Raw genomic sequence first — 18,041 nt, 5'->3', positions numbered from 1 at the left:
CATCGACTGGGGAATTGGTATAACACCTAAATTTCGGCAGAAAAATGGCAACAAAAAAAACAAACCAAAAAACACATGCACAGAAGCAGGGATTTTGATGAATTTTCATTTATTCATTCATCTAAAAAACATTTTTATAATCATTCTGGTGTTTCAGCTCGTCCTCAGGCTGTGCCTACCCTGGAGACTATGATGACATTTTGTGGTAATTTTATGAATAAATTACAACTCTTTTATTTTTTGTCCTCTGTCTAGTATAAGATGAGGCAAATGTGCAGTGGTTTCAGTGTTTATTTGTCACTGTTCTAGTATAGAAAACGATTTTTAATGTTATGATATGTGGTTATTTCGATTCAATTTTGCTACAAAAAAAAGAAATTAATTATTGTGCCATTATTAACAGACACAACTAAGAGATTTCAATAGTAAATATATAAAAATATACAAGTAAATAATATTTTGAATCATGTTTTTTGTGCATATATTTATATGAATTATCATGCAATAATTTTAGAATTCAACCACTTCATGATCATTCTGGCTGTGCTAGCCCTGGAGACTGAATGAAGCTAATACTTTCTCATATCTCGTGTTTGCTTTCATAGTACCCCCACCAAAAGAGGATCCAGAAGATCTCACAACAATCAAAGGTACTGTGATGCACTGTTAACTCTGCCTGGGTGTATTTTGATGAATTGGTTTGACCATATTTCTGTTTGTGACACTGCTTCTGTGAATCTGTAGTTGTGACTATTTCTCATTTGTTTTAGCTGGCCAGTGAAGAGAAAAACATCTCGCTTAGGACCAGTGCAGATGGCTGTGATCGCAAAGGAAAGAGTGAGGATTTCATGTAATGTAGGAAAAGGTCATCCCATGGTTTCTGAGATGACTGTACTGTATGTGTATCCAGAACATTGATCTCTGACTACATGGCTTACCTTTAGACTGCACTCTCGTGCTTCATTTCATGAGCTTTTTTTTTTACTACTTACGACATAGCTGTGAAATTATAAGGCATTCAAGCCTTATATTTTTAACCTTTATTCTTCAAATGTTACGTTTGATTTCACCCTAATTATTTTTTGCTTTCATTTTCGCCATATGTGTTATATTCTTTCATAACGACAGAAGAAATTTCATTAAAATTTTAACCCACAAGTAACAGAAAGCTTGCTGATGTTTTGCTTGCCCAAACATGTAAAAGGTTTTTGACATGCTTAAGTAATGTGTTTTTTGTGTAAATTACTCTGAATTCTAATGGGAACATTCAGAATACTGATGATTGGGAAGTATAATTTTTTTATGTAGAAGCATACAATACTATTCAAAATGCATCACTCAAATTTGTATTTCCTTCAGAAAACATTAGGTGGCGCCACTGGTCTAGAACAGAAAATACTGCTATTTTAAACTTGATTGGACTTATTTAATCGAATTGACAAACTTATACATGCTTGTATTTTATCGATGTTGATAGACTTGGTTACAGAAAATATACATTTATAATTCAACTTAAGATTGAGGAACTACATATTGTATATCAAAACATTGTTTTATTAATGTGAAAATATACTGGGAAGATCATATTACCTGTTGAAAGCTTTTTAATGCTCTTAAAAGGAAAAATTATAATAGCCAAAAATGAACTTGAGCAAAGCAGGGGTCACTATTTCAGATATGAAAGACAACAAACATATTTTATTGTGCCCAGATGCTATGGATTGGCCCTGTTTTTTCTTTCAATAAGTGAAAAATTCACTTCAGTTAGGTGAAATGGAAGCCTCTGTGGTTCATGCTGCAGTTTAATGTTAGCCAGACAGGACCCAAAAAAGTCACCAGTTCTAGCTTTACTATAGGCAACCACGGTACCGCTTATGTCCCGCACACGGTAACACTCCACGCGTCGGTGTCAAAACGAAAGTAAAAGCCAAAGAAAAAATGCGTTTAACAAAAGCGATGCCCCGCTGTTTCACAGGGAAATCAGCTGCAGATTCTGTCTTCCCGCAGCGCGTCTACAGCCGGTCTTCTGACATTTCGTCTTCCCTATCGAGTTACTAAAGTAGCGCAGTTTACTCACGGAAGTATTCTTCCGATATGGTCATAGACATGACGATAAATTTACTGGTAGAACATTTCGACAAGGTAGGCCACATCGACACAACACCGGAACAGTCTTGAGCAGCAGCCTTGTCCAAGAGAGAGTGGGTCTTGGCTAGAAACTGGGGAAAAGGCAATGTTGTCTAGTTACCGTGGATTGCCTCTCGGTTGCGAGGCGAGCTGCCTTTTTAAAGATAGCCGGCGTCTTGTACAAATCCGCCGCAGGCGCGGCTTGTTACACTCTCGTCTGGTGCGGCTGGGTGTCTGTCTGCGTGCGCACGCAGCTGTGCTGAGGCGTTCCTGCAATGTCCAGAGCGCTGTAGCGTCAGCAGGGGGCGGTGTTTGCTGGTGTGAAACGGGAAGTGGGTGGTGTGGTGTGATGGAGAGCTGAGCCCCGACCGGCGACCATAAACGGCATACGGAACTATTCAGTGACAATGGACTTAGCAAAGTTTTGTGCGTTATGACACTAAACTATGCTATCTGCAGAGAGAACCCAATAATTCCAAGCGCTCTGGTACAGCCAGTCGTATACGGGCCTGATAAATGTGTACATAAACAGCCTTTGCCTTAACCCCGTGGAGTGGGTTCATTAGCAGTCATTCAGTTGCATTATGGTGAAATTAAATCAGCCTGGTAACACGACATACCGTGAAACTCACGGTTCTATCTCTATAACCCATTTTACGGTGGCTATGATTTAGCGACAACGGTTCCTTATATTCTAACAAGTGGGATGCCAAAACAGACTTCGGGGTTCCTCACCTTCTGTGCGTTTGGAAATCGGCATACAGTAAAGTGTTTTTCACAAGGATCCAGTGAACAAACCAGAATTCATCAAAGCAGAGGACTTGTTCAATGAAGGACTTCATTCAGATTTATGTCGGTGAGCATCTAAATACATTCTCAAAATATATGTATTATTATTAACTAAATACATTCTCACAATATATGTAGCCTATTACATGGGCGGCATAATTCGCAGATAGAACAGTACCTTTGTTTCCTTCACCAAGGTACTTAACGTGCATTGCTTCAGTATATATCCAGCTGTATAAACGGATGCAATGTAAATGCTATGTAAAATGTTGCAAGTTGCTCTGGATACGAGCGTCTGCCAAATGCCTGCAATGTGATATTCAGTACTCTTACAAATAAGGAGTAGGCCTGATTTTGAATGATACATGTGGTGTGAAATTGTGGTGCGTGTTTTAAATATTTACGGGGGTGGGGTATTTGGTTAAAAAAACTTATCAATGGACTTCAGTTAATGGATTAGTAAACTGGATAGCTGATGTAGATATTTTCTACAGTCTTCCAGACCTGCTGCTGCCAGAGGTAGCAAGGGGAGAGCAAGGGGAGGGTGGTGGAGAGTGACAGGCGCAGGAAAAGTGAGAATTTCCGCAAACGTCTTCAACTAGCACATAGTATATAATATATAGTATTTTCCATCTATAAACACCCATAACATCATTTGGTAACCAAGTGTCCTTTTGGAATCTCCAAATGGCCTTTTTGGAAACCTGGCTAGACATAGCTTAGGAAAAAAACAATGCAGAATGCAAATTTTTGGTGGTATTCAATTTTGAACCAGGATTTGCCCAATGGTGTGGGTGCTTCATTGTATTTTTAAACCCACCTGGCATTTGTATCCATTCCACAAAAAATAAAGTAAAAAATCATCTTTTAGGTGAGAAAAAACTTCCACTTCCACTGTTGAGCGTCTATAACTTTCTCTCAGATGTATTGTTTATTTACAGCTATTCTGTCTCTTTGAAAACAAGCTCCCAAGGGTTGCCTTTCAGTAGAGCCAGGATTATGCTTGTAGTCAAAAGGGCTCAAGGATAGTAGCCATTTTATTGTGGGCATGTCATTTTCAGACTTGTGATTTAAAAAGGTGTGATGCAGAAGGGGTTATACTGCTCTGTATTCTCCCTTGTATCTCATTTCCTGTCTCTAACTGCACGCTCATCTCGTGTGCAGATCATGGTCTTCATTACTTTCTCCTCTCATTGCGTAGTCACGTTGCTGCATGCTCATAACCACTGCATGCTCATAATAAATAATTGAAAATAAGCAAATAAACAAATAAATAAATAAATATAAAAATTCCAGAAAGGTATTCACTTTAAATGTGGGAATGTGCAGGTTTGTGTCTGAGTTCTTTAGAAGTGCTTTTTTTACGTGGTTCATGAGAGGTGACTTTAACCACACCAGTTTCTGATCACAGCTCTATTAAAAGAATGAAACACATCCGCTAACAAACCAGCCAGCGCTGCAGGGCTGTACCTGTTTGAGAAAGAGCAAGGCAGAGAATGGTCAACATGCATGAGTTCACCACAGCAATAGGTGAGTTTTTCATTCTGTCTTTGTTATAGTGAATTAAAACAAGAAGGAATCACACTCAGAATCAGAATAACATTGTGAAAGATGCATTCTAGGTGTGAATGAGTCACCATGCATCACTGTGTGAATAAGAACATTGTCATGTTCTGTGGAAGTAATATAATTTAGCCAGAAAGTACATTTCTTTCTCATTTTTTGAACACAACCTGTTACATGTTTATGAAGTACTAATAACATGGAAAACTGGAGTGGATGGTATGGCTTCACCATCAAAATAACTATGCTGAACGCTGCCTCTCACTCCTACTTACAAATATTACCCTCTGTTCCCTTCTATACATCAATGACACAAGAAGGCTTTGGGAATTTATTTTGTTTCTCTCCTGTTTTTGTGTTTCTGTGCACTGCATTTGTGCTGCTGATTTGCTTTATTGGTAAAAAAAAAAAAAAAACCCTCATTTTCATTTTTTTCCCTCCAGTTGGACTGGTTGTTTTGATGTTCTTTGAACAAAAGGCAGGCAAGTATTTTTATTATTCACGTGCATCTTATTCATACTGCTTTATCCATAAAGTGCATTTTATGGGAAACAAAGGGAATATTGAACAAAACAGAAGGTTCCAGCTTATTAATTGTACATTGTGCTTACACTACAAACTCAGAATCTGCTGTATCTTCGTGTCCCTCAAATATGAGCAAGTTTTCTGTTTTATTAAAATAACACGTGCCATTCTAATTTGAAACTAATTTTACTGCTCTAACATGAATTCATGCTCTGTTTATCAATACCAGCAAGTAAGGCTGCAAGTAAAGTTTCTGAAATTGCTAATCAATACGTAAACATTGGCTGTGTGTGCGTGGTGGTAATGCTGAATGCTTGTTTTAGGAAGCCATTTCACATCCTTTGTTCTCACTGGGATATTATCTGTTCTTGAGAGACCAGTGCTCAAGTTGTCCTGACTGCTGATCTGCAGAGGTCAAATGTGTGGTCAGGGGAGACTGTGCGTCTTACCTGTAAGGTTGAGGGTTCAGATCCGTTCACACGATGGGAATATACCTCGAAAGAAGCTAAGAGAAGCTGAGGAGACCACACTCTCCTCCTATACTGGAGAAGGGTCCTCTACTTACACCCTGAGTCGTGTGATTGAGTCTGACAGTGCTCAGTATAGGTGTGAAGCAAAGACTGAAAATCGCAAGATAATCAGCTCTCCACATACTCTGACAGTGACATGTGAGACAAGATATTAGCATTTTACTTGCAGAATGATACTTCACTTCAAAGAGATGTATCTTTAGAAAATCATATTTCTGTTTTTTTGATGAGCAACAGAACCTTAAATTTAAAGATGTGAAAATAAATTTTTAAAAGTGTAGCGCAGGAGTAGTGTGTATACAGGAGAACAGATATAACATGTATTAGTGATTGAAAAGGAAGTCAGTTTGTCAGGCTGTCTCCATTGGGCTGCCTGTTCACACTGATGCTCCTAAAGTGTAACCACATTCTAACTGTGCACACTGCAGTTGAAGGCGCACATTGGCCTAGATTCAGACTTTGCTCAAACTTTTGACTTACAATTAAATGAAGGCTTTCATTTTTCCTTAATAAACACACTTTTACTCATTCAGAAATGATCAAAGTTTACTTATCAATTTTTGATTGTGAATGAAAGCCAGCATTTGCAGCACTTCATTTGTAAGTTAAGGGCAAAAATAAATTGAGATGTAGTCCATATCTTTCTTAATAATCTGTAATATGCATGTGCAGCTCTTCCAGTTACATCACTATTTTTGCATGCCTTATTATCCTCTTGTGACTGTAAAACTGGCACAGAGACAGGTGGAGCTTCATTATAACTAATTTTGTTAATATCTTGACACTTAGTAGATGCTGCTAACCAAGGCACTTTGCTAAATTAAAACTTTACACTGGAAAATGAATATTTTATGTCAGCTTTTATGTCAGAAATTTTCACTGATTTATGAATACATGTACCAGGAAAATTCCTGAACCCCTGCTGAAAAGATAGAATTAAGAAAAAAGAATATCTGAGGAAGTGAAGTTTTTTGTCCCAGTGCTGCGTATGATTGTGTCCTGTACTGGCAGCTCCACTGCCTGCTGTGCTAACCCTGAACCCTACATGGAGGAAGTTCTACCCCACTGAGAAAGTGACTCTCAAATGTGAGATTCAGTCCCGTCAGACTGAGTGGAGTTATCTGTGGTACAGAGATGGAGCCTCTATGAACAGTGTGCTCTCCAGAGGAAATGAGTACACAATCCCAGCTCTAAATCAGTCACACAGAGGAATATACTCCTGCAGAGGGAGAATACCAGGAAGAGATGTTTACACTGAAATGAGCAACGATGTGACCCTGACTGTAGATGGTGAGTTATGTTGCTGTGCTGTGAAAACTACGCAGACCTATATTTATGTTCATTTATACGTACCATGATTCTCATGTGCCTATTCCTCTTAGTTTTGACTTCTTAGATTGGTTATTTATTTATTTATATTTTTTATTTTTCTTGTAAAGGACCCTGGGATGTACGCATGAAGAGCGCTATATAAGAGCTTATTGTATTGTATTGTATTGTATTGTATTGTATGGTCTGGGTGAACGCTGGGTGAGCAATCATCTGTTACATACACTCCAGACTCTGAAGTTTCCCAGCTTCTGCTCACCCACCGCCCTACCACCTTCGCCCTCGACCCTATCCCCTCATCTCTCCTCCAGGCAATCACACCTGACATCCTCCCTTTTGTCACCTCCCTTGTGAACTCCTCCCTATCTTCTGGATGTTTCCCCTCATCCTTCAAGAGGGCCCACATCACCCCGCTGCTGAAGAAACCCACACTAGATCCTTCAGTCATTCAGAACTACTGCCCGGTATCTCTCCTCCCTTTCCTATCCAAAACACTTGAACGTGCCGCATCTAACCAACTCTCTGCTTTCTTCTCTCACAACAACCTGCTTGATCCCCACCAGTCTGGCTTCAGGCCTGGCCACTCGACCGAGACTGCACTCCACTCGGTCAGTGAGTCACTCCATGCCGCACGAGCAGCCTCTCTCTCCTCTGTCCTGATTCTTCTAGACCTCTCCGCTGTATTTGACACTGTGGACCACTCTACCCTCCTATCCTCCCTGGCAGCAACAGGGATCTGCGGCACAGTCCTTGACTGGATTGAGTCTTACCTCTCTGACCGTTCCTTCCAGGTAGCCTGGGCGGGTAAGGTATCACCACCCCGTCCCCTCGCCACCGAAGTTCCCCAGGGCTCAGTCCTCGGTCCCATTCTCTTCTCCTTGTGCACCAGATCCCTTGGCCCTGTAATCTGCCCATGGCTTGTCCTATCACTCTTATGCCGATGACATGCAACTCTTTCTCTCCTTCTCCCCATCGGACACACAGGTTCCTGCCCGCATCTCCACTTGCCTGAGGGACATACAGAGCTGGATGGACAATCACCACCTGAAGCTCAACCCAGGAAAGACGGAGCTAATCTTTATTCCTGCTCTATCCTCTCCCCTCCTCGACTTTTCCATTTCCCTAGGGGACACCTTAGTGACATCACCCTGTGCCAAGAATCTTGGAGTGGTGATGGACAACAGGCAGCAGTAAGCCGGGCATGCAGATTTTTCCTATATAACATCCGCAGAATCCACCCCTTTCTCACCACCTACTCAACCCAGCTCCTGGTCCAAGCAATGGTTCTATCCCGCCTGGACTACTGCAACTTTCTTCTGGCTGGACTACCGGCATCTGCCACCAGACCCCTGCAACTCATTCAGAATGCTGCGGCTCGTCTGGTCTTCAACCTCCCCAGACACTCCCACGTCACTCCCCTGCTCACTACCCTCCACTGGCTGCCTGTTACAGCTCGCATCAAATTTAAAACATTGGTCCTAGCATACCAGGCAGTCAAGGGATCAGACCCAGCATACCTCCACAAGATATTCAAACCCTACATGCCAGCCAGATCCCTCCCTTCTGCTACCTCAGGACGCCTAGCACCTCCCCCTCTTCGCACCTGCACTTCCAGAACACGTCTCCTGTCTGTTCTGGCCCCACGATGGTGGAATGACCTCCCTGTGGAGGTCAGTACAGCTGAGACACTGACCCATTTCAAACAACGACTGAAGACTCACCTCTTCAGGCTGCACCTCTCCCCATCCCTCCCTACCCCCCTGTAAATGACTGTAAGCTTAGGGTTGTAACTAGACAGCTGTTTCGTAGGTGACTTAGGTGCATTAACTGTCTTAACTACTGCTTGTATTTTTTCCATAGATTGCGTTGTTGCTGTTCTCGTTGTTAGTGTTAATCAGTTTAACCTTCAGGGTCCAAGTTGAACTATGCGGTTGTTTCCTGCACTTGGACCGGTACTACTCTCTAGGGGTTTCGTCATACTTGCTCCTGGTTATGGTTATACACTTTGTTGTACGTCGCTCTGGATAAGAGCGTCTGCCAAATGCCTCTAATGTAATATAATGTAACTTCACTCTAGTGTGTTTCTTTTGCACCTCTGCACCTTGAACTAATGCACTTGTTGTACGTCGCTCTGGATAAGAGCATTTGCTAAATGCCTGTAATGTAATGTAACATAACAAGTAACTTTATTATATGGTGAGTTATGGTTTGTGCAGTCCTGTTTATAATAGCAAGTGTCTTAATGTTACTCTGGTTTTCTAGTGTTTTACCTGCGGGTGAAATTATACCTGTTTTGTAGGGGAGGCCCCCAAACCCCTGCTGACTCTGGACTCCCCCAGTGGAGAGATCTTCACAGGAGATACAGTGACCCTGAGCTGTAGGGCTGGCACAGATCCTGTTGGCTGGGAGTATCTCTGGTTCAAAAAAGCACAGCAAGCAGCACCGACCAGCACTGACTCCAGCAGCACTGACGGGTCCCGTTACACCATCACCTCTGCTGCAGTTTCACATGGTGGAGAGTACTGGTGCCGAGCAAAGAGAGGGAGACCTGCTTTCTACACACCGTACAGTGACTCTCTCCAGCTCAGCATAACTGGTAACATAAGAAATACATTTTACTGCTTTTTATCAGTCTAGTATATGACACAGCTAATTATTATGTAATGATATTATAATGTTACTTTCACAGTTCACCTTCACCTGGTACAACTAAAATAAAATGAATCGTAGTGCCATTACTGTACATGCATACAAACGCACATGAGCACATGCATGTCTATGTACACAGACACACACATGCAAAAACAAAATAAATATAATTTTCATTGTACTTGCATGCAAGCACACATGCATAAACATTTGCTGTCTGAACATCTTTGCATGCTTTTTTGTATGATTGTAGTTGCCATTTCACTGTAATCAGGGGAACTGGTTTCGGTCTAGTAGCATTGAGTTCTTCCTGTAGCTGTGTTGTAGTTTTATGACAGTTTCTCTTGCTACACAGCACAAGATATTTTTCTTCTGCCTTCTGAGTGTGTACTGAAAACTGCACCTGGAAATCTTAAAGCTGCTTTGCAATTCCTGACTGGGAATAACCTTTTTGCCTCAATGTTTACTTGACCTCACACATTTAAGCTTAACTCCTTTTTGCAATATTTCTTGCAATTTAATGCCTATTTTACATGCATTACAGGTTAGTAAAATAGGCACTTCTCTCCCACCCCTCCATCTCTGACTGCACAATGATTACATAGACTTCCAATAAATAATTTAATTGTAATTAAAGCCAAATTAAGAATATTTCTATAAATGTTATGTCTAAGACTATTTTTAAGTAGAAGTTATATTTTTGTGGTATTGTAGATAGAAATTGATTTAAAAAAAAAGTTTGTACTTGACATTTTATATTCAGTTGCACACATATTAACTGAATTCTTCTGAACTGCTGAAGTTCTTTGTCCCAGTGCTGGGTTTGATTGTGTCCTGTACTGGCAGCTCCACCGCCTGCTGTGCTAACCCTGAACCCTGCATGGAGGAAGTTCTACCCCACTGAGAAAGTGACTCTCAAATGTGAGATTCAGACCCATCAGACTGAGTGGAGTTATCTGTGGTACAGAGATGGAGCCGCTATCAACAGTACGCTCTCCAGCAGTGGAAATGAGTACACAATCTCAGCTCTAAATCAGTCTCACAGTGGAATATACTCCTGCAAAGGAGGAATACCAGGAAGAGATGTTTACACTGAAATGAGCAAAAATGTGACCCTGACTGTAGATGGTGAGTTATGTTGCTGTGCTGTGAAAACTACACAGACCTATATTTATGTTCATTTATACGTACCATGATTCTCATGTGCCTATTCCTCTTAGTTTTAGCTTCTTAAGTTGGTTATTTATTTATATTTTAAATTTTTTTGTAAAGCTCCCTGGGGTGTACGCATGAAGAGCGCTATATAAGAGCTTATTGTATTGTTACATAACAAATAACTTTATTATATGGTCTCCAGCTCAGCATAACTGATAACATAAGAAATCCATTTTACTGCTTTATTTCTCAGTCTAGTATATGATAAAGCAAATAATTCTGAAATGTTCTATGCGGTACTGACCTAAAGTATCTGGACACTCTTTGGTCTGGGCATGTTTTTCATTGTTTGAGCTAGGCCCCTTAGTTCTAGTGAAGGCTAATTTTAATTCTACAGAATACAATCACATTCTAGACTATTCTGTGCTTCCCCTACACTTTTGGGGAAGGGCCTTGCCTGTTTAAACATGACAATGCCACCTGGCAATCTGCGACATCGAAGTGCAAACATACATGTACCACATAAGTGATATTTTTAAATCATGTTTTGGGCATGGCGTTTTGATGTATTATAATTTATAGTGGTGCACGATGCTCTAATCAACCATTTCCTAATCATTGTGGCGTTTCAGCTCGTCCTCAGGCTGTGCTGACTCTGGAGACTGCATGGACAGAGATCTTCAGGTCAGACAATCTGACTCTGAGGTGTCAGGTTGAGGGGAGCTCTGCTGAGTGGAACTACACGTGGTACAGAGACGGACGGCATCTTCCACTGGACCCCAGCGGGGACAGACTCACACTCGCAGCTGGAAACGACTCTTACAGCAGTGAATATAAATGCAGAGGAAACCGAACAGGCCAACCGTCTTACACAGAGATCAGCGAGGGATTTAGAGCAAACAACATTGGTGAGTTCCACTCCTTTTTTCAGGCTATTAATGAAATGTGCCTCACCCAAGACCACTTCCTCCACCATCCTCCAAGCGCTCGTGGTGAGCACAGCGTGTGAAAGGAAGTCACGCTATCTTGTTTGCAATAGACTCAGTCAGTACTCCACAGTGCACCGTGGTATTTTGAGCTTAAGGGTAAACAGTCGAAGCCAATCCATGCAGCTAATGCAGCCCACACGCAAAAGTAAGTGATTTTCTGTCACAACACAGCCTTGCTAAAAACGGCACACTACAAACAAAAACGTATTTGACACGTATTTGGTCTGTAGATAATGATAGATTATGAAATATAATGTAATCAAAGATAATCTAATGAAACAAAATATCGTAGTAACAATTTTAAAAACAGCAAAACCACATGACTAAACTAAAAGTTGTCAACAAATCATCACAGGTGTAAAATCCAGGTTTCGAAAGTAAACTTCCTCCCTAATCACCTGGATTTGATCATTAGGACAATTCTTCTGCCAGGAGGTAGAACTAAATGAAATCAGCTGGCTGAGTCCATGGGTGGAAGAAACACAAGGGAGTACTTTTACCTTCTGACCCCTGGACTTTCCACCTCTGCAAATAATAGAACAAATTGCATATGTCCAAAGGTGGCAGTGTAGTGTATTGGATAGGGAACAGGGCTTGTGACTTAAAGGTTGCAGGTTCAAAACCTGGGTAGTGCAAAGCTGTTGTACTTTTGAGCAAGGTACTTATCCTGCTGTATAAATGTAAAAATGTATAAAGTTGTATAAAGTTTTATACATGTACAATTAACCCAGCTAACCTGTCTATGAAAAAATAGTTGTACATACCCACAGCCATGTTCATAGTGCAATAATTTATTCATACACTTATATTTATTACATATTTATTCTTTGTAAAAGCACAACACACTTTCACTACTGCTCACTGTAGGTAAAACCTACTCTTGTTGTTGTTTGTTGTTGACATTGTGAATGTAAGTACAGTGTGAGTTACTGTGAACCGGAGTCAAATTCCTTACATGTGAAAAAAGCATGTTTGGCCAATAAACCCGATTCTGATTCTGTTTCTGATAAGTTGCTCAGGATGACGCTGATGCCTCATGCAAAAGCCGGCTTGCACGTCTGCATGAATGAGAGCACAAACATTGTGTGTTCGATTGTTGCGACTGCCCTTTGTGACCAAGTTGATGTCTTGAAGAATGTCTGCTGGTAATGTAGTTCTGATCGGGCCAATCGACTGACACACCCTTGTCTCCATGGCTACCACATACCATGCTAATAGACAAACAGACACCAGGGGAAGAACAAGCAACAGAAAAGCGATGACTGTAGCTATGGCGCATATGCAATGATTCTTGTCGAATGAAACCATTTAGGGATGGTTAGTTTTGGTTGGTTGGGGGGGGGCGTTACCAAATGGGTCCACAAACACTATCTGTAGCACCACCCTCCTTCCCCAATCTCGGCTAACTGGCTGGCAGGTTGCCGTTAACAGTGGATGGTGGTGGGCACAGCATAACAGGATGCAAGTCTTAGCAAGTCCGTTAACTCTGAGTCTCGCCTCTGTGGGTTTTTTATTTCCCCCAGTTTCCTGCACAGTGGAGAATCTAGCACGGATCGCTGTGGGGGCGGCCATCTTGCTCTTCCTGTCCATCATTGTGAATGAAGGCTTTTGGAGGAGGGCGAGGAAGATGAAGAGGTGCTGCATTTGAGCCAACGATTGTCCCTGTCATGGAGAAGAAAACTTGGCTGCAATACTGCAAATTAGCCAGTTATTGTGCAGAGATCATTTTAAAAGAGCACCTAGAAATACTCTCAGAGAAATTATTTGTACACAGTATAAGTTCCAGTGTTAACTCAACTCTTAACAGATAACATTTGGCCCAACATTCCAGAGTGGGACCAAATGTTATCTGTTAAGAGTTGCATTAACACTGTTCCAGCTGAGTTCACACTGGACACTGTGCAGCTTGCAATAAATACCTGTACTTTCATTTTGAAATTTATTGTAATGGAAAACAAAAAAACTAATACATGTATATGCTTGTAAGTAAATCTAGCAAACCTTTCTGTTTTTCTAAGCTTACACAAATACATTTATAGATTTCTAAGGGGTATTGTATGTCCAATCTAAATAGCTTTCCCTGGGTTTTTAATAGTACTGTCCTGGGTGAAATGGTGATGGATTCCAACATTAGGTCAAATATATTTTGATACAAATGTTGTTCAGGGTGCTTTAGTCCTAGTGCCACCATGTCGGAAAGTATTAATTCGAGCTGGCACTCAACATTATGACTCAGGTACTACTTACTGTCACGACTGAATCATTCATATTTCTAAGGTCTGGGAGTGTTGCTGCGTAAATGAGCTCGAAAACCAGTTTGTCTTCAGGACCAAATCTGAGAATCTCCTGTTGGGCTTAGCCTCCTGAACACGTATGGCCTTCTGTTCCGTCTCACATGTTGAGCCAATTTTCCATTCCCATATTTTTACAGCCTTTGTGTATTTCATTGATATACCAGTAATCGTTATTTGTTTATATTAGCTCATTAAGTCATTAGCTTATAGAAATTATATGTGGGGTAAGATATACGCACACACTGTATTTAAATCTTCAAAAAAAGTTTAATGATGCAAACATTACAAATTCTGAAGGTGTCGGTTATCAGGTATTGCTGTAGGTGAAGGTCTTTGTAGGCCTTCCTTTGTGGGTATTGCCAATGTGTGCTTCATACTACATTTCACCCTCTGAGCTAAAGACCATCAATGGGTACTTTTTTTTTTTTTTTTTTTAAACATTTTTTAAACTTTTATATGGGATTAAATATTGCATTCAGGTGTTGTAAAAGTTTCAGATGAGACTATGTTTGTTTGATCTGGAAGGAAAAGGGGGAAAAAACTAAGGTGGGATATTGCAAACTTTTATTTAGTATTTGGAAACAACGAGACTTTTACAGAACACATTTACTCATCATTGCACCTGTTAACTCCTAAAATTCTGATGCAACACATTTTTTTTCTGTGTCCTTTGTTTCATCCTATATATTATCCTTGCCAATGCTAGTTTTAAAGCACCTTTGTATGTATTGTATGAAAAAACATTTTTGACACATACCTTCTTGACTTTGTTCTCAATCACTTTTACATGGTAAAATAAAAGTTACATTTTAAATAAATAAGCCCTCTTTTTTCAAGAGTGCCTTAAAAGTAAATTCATTATCAATCCAAATTCCAAGATATTTGTATTTATTTACTCTCTCAATATGAAAATCATTTAACTTGTTCATTTTCAAGTCACTATGATCAATATTTCTTTGGTAAACAGCATATATTTAGTCAGTTTTAGATTGATGAATGTATTTTGCAGGCTAATGAAGACAATCTGCAGCTTTTCAGCAGAACAACAGACAACTGTGCCATCAGCATACAGGTGAATATTACCAGTTCCCACGGGCGGATCTAGAGAAATTTTCTTCGAGTGGCATGAGGGTGGCATGCAGATCAGATGGGGTTGCAAAGTCAAAGCTTAGTCCTATATGCATGTGAACACACACGTGGTAGTAACTGTGCACTCATATGCAATATATAAGGTTAAAATACCTAATAATAAACACTATTACAATAAGTGTAAGCATACTTACAGATGTTTCATATACACATATAACTTTCTTATAAGCATCAGCCTAAATTATTAAACTTTTCAATGACATAAAAATAATAAGCATTTTGATGTTACAAGAAAAAAATAAACTGCCCAGATAGAAAGCTACAGAGCACAATCATCTTACCATGGGGACCAGAACAACTGGGCATAACCTGAGGGAACTCAGGCTGTCTCTCTTCCCCTCCGCTGTCTGACTCTATTGTCTCCTCCTCTCTGAACTGTATGTGTATTTCTTCTTCTTTCAACATATCAACTTCTTGCCCCTGTTCAACTTCTTCTCCTCCATCTTGCTTAGTATTTTCCACTTCTCCTGCTCCATCATCTGTGACTACCTCTGCTGTGTCTCCCTGATCCCTCCTCTTTGGGTGGACGAAACTAGTGATGTCACCCTTTCTCTTCATTTTTCATTCCTCTCAATAGATTCTGAAATATTATGCAAATGCAAATTTAACATTACTGTTAACACTAAAACTGCAATGCTTTGGCCTACACTGTTGAACAGATGGAAGTGTCAGTTTTTTAATGATAACCTCATCATCTGTCTACTCAACATAGGCCTTAGCAAGATAACGTTATATTCAAATGATGCACATCAACTGACAGGATTTGTTAAGGAACATCAGGTTACAAATCATTAACGTTAACGCTAACGTTATTTGGTTAAAGAAAACAGGATAAGTTACACTTTGTTTTGCATGATTCATAAATTAGGCTACACTTCACTGATTACACTAACTTTTTAGTGTAAAAAAAAGTTACACTTTTTCCTCAGCTTGATAATAGACAGTCTGTCTTGAATTCTGAAATGCCTGCGCGATTTCACAGTGCAGAAATCCCCAATTAGCGCGGAGATGTACATTCAACATACAGTCGTCCACCAATCATAGGTCAGAGTGCCCCTGACACCGACATTTGTTGAGAACTTAGAATTAGAAATTGTATGGTTGAGAAGCTATGGGCTGAACCATTTTTCGAGGAAGGGTGATATGTGAAATCTTCAATTCTAGAATTAATATTCAACGTTTACCGTAGGGACTTAAAGCCATTTAGCCAACAAATGTGTTCCATACTGTATCAGCATAATTTACAGCTGAATCTAGTCCCACCCCCCAATTCCCATAGAGATCCATTCAAATGCAAAGAGTTTTTGTGTTGCTTGTAGGCAGGGGCGGTTTTAGTGATTTGGAGGCCCCAGGCAAAGACCAATGTGAGGCCCTTCTCCATTTTGTTTAATGCAATCATAGCTAGTGAACAAAAACTATTCTGAGGCAGCTCTTTTCAGTTAACAAAGCCACAGAACTAAAGGACAGACCCAAATGAGAATTCTAACTGAAGAACTTCAAATGACCTTTAGTCAGTTATAAAAATACGATATGCAAGAAAAAGATTATAAGTATACAATCTTTAATTCTTTCAAGACAAAAGTATAGTACATGCTTTTTGATAAAGCATTTGAACATCCACTATTCTCTAGGGGTAAAAGTTCAGATCCGAGCGGGTGTCTGGTTTGTGGTGGGCTGCTGGTCTCTGTGGGTGTTGCCTCTGACACTTTCCTCCCACACTGTAGCTGGTTCACCGCAACCAGCAGAGACAGAAGTTGTAGTAGTAGGGAGGGCAAAACGGAGCTTTAGAATGTCGCCAGCAGTGTATGCGCGTGAGCTTGACAATACATTTCTCACAGAAAAGGTCTTGCGAAAAGGTTTGTCGCCTTTTTTAGTTCATTACAGTGGGGATAGAAGTGACTGCAATTAAGTGGTACTGTGCTGTTAGCCTTTATTGATTGCCGTACAAGGTTAATGTGAAGTAGCTAGCACAATCTGACAGTACTAACCCATAAAAATGTACTTTAAATGGTACTTGGTCAATCGAACGGTAAATGTGAAAAACATTCGATTATAGTCAGCGGCACCGACATTTTCGGTCACACCCTCAATAAAGGGTAAAAGTCCCAGTAGAAGATTGAATTAAATCTTTAAAAGTTATATATTTTCTGAAACATTATCGATTCTGCTTGGCCATAGTGAGTGAAACTAGGCGATCTGAGCATACAGTCGCTATGTAAATTACGCCAAAAGGATTCAGCCTTGTTGTTGTTGTGGACAAATCTTTTTAGTAAACTGATTCTACTGATTCAGTACACTAAAAAGAACAGTTTTGCCCATCACTATCTCAAATACACTTTGAAAAGACTTCATGGTAACAAAGATAGTGACTCTCCGCCTCTGACGGCAACTCGAATTTTTACGTCATTGATTAGGCGCAAATTCAGGAAGGTCAAGGTGGAATAGTCCATTAAATGTGAAATGTAGGTGATAATAAATATTGGCAAATATAGATATTTATTTGTATAAGGCCACATTTACATGTAGATAGATTTATTTTTATCTATTACAGATTATCATTTGTTTGGAGTTACAAGAAAGGACAAATGTTTTATAAATTAAAAAAAAAAAAAAAAAAAGGAAACAAATTCACGAGGCCCCTTTGGCGGACGAGGCCCCAAGCAATTGCCTACCTATGACCTATGGTAAAACCGCCTAGGCTTGTAGGACAACCTGAAAATAAGATGTCCAGACTCTGATGATGTTGATAGGTCACAGACATCAGGACATCATGGCATGAAAATGATATGCAACCAAATTAACGACAGGACTCCTTTATTTGTCATTGTGTTAATTTGTCTGCTGTACAAGTGAACTTCCCTGTTTCTAGCTTTTTCCCAAACAGTTCACTGCAGCAAAAGTAAATGAGCAAATTGTGGCACAGGAGGTCTCACGAGTGCATT

General features: G+C 40.1%; 1 protein-coding gene across 1 annotated transcript in view; it reads left to right on the top strand.

Annotated features, from left to right (window-relative positions):
• The window catches only part of LOC135238360 (hemicentin-2-like), a 118,149-nt gene that overhangs the window by 35,779 nt on the left and 64,329 nt on the right, over positions 1 to 18,041 (top strand). The window contains exons 15-16 of the mRNA XM_064306149.1: positions 9,163 to 9,459; positions 10,359 to 10,640. Of these exons, the coding sequence (XP_064162219.1) occupies positions 9,163 to 9,459; positions 10,359 to 10,640 (579 nt within the window). The remainder of the gene's footprint in view (positions 1 to 9,162; positions 9,460 to 10,358; positions 10,641 to 18,041) is intronic.

This window comes from Anguilla rostrata, chromosome 13 (genome assembly GCF_018555375.3).
Source record: "Anguilla rostrata isolate EN2019 chromosome 13, ASM1855537v3, whole genome shotgun sequence".
In the NCBI taxonomy this organism is placed as follows: Eukaryota; Metazoa; Chordata; class Actinopteri; order Anguilliformes; family Anguillidae; genus Anguilla; species Anguilla rostrata.
The sequence above is the reverse complement of the archived record's forward strand: the minus strand, read 5'-3'. Positions and strand labels throughout refer to the sequence as shown.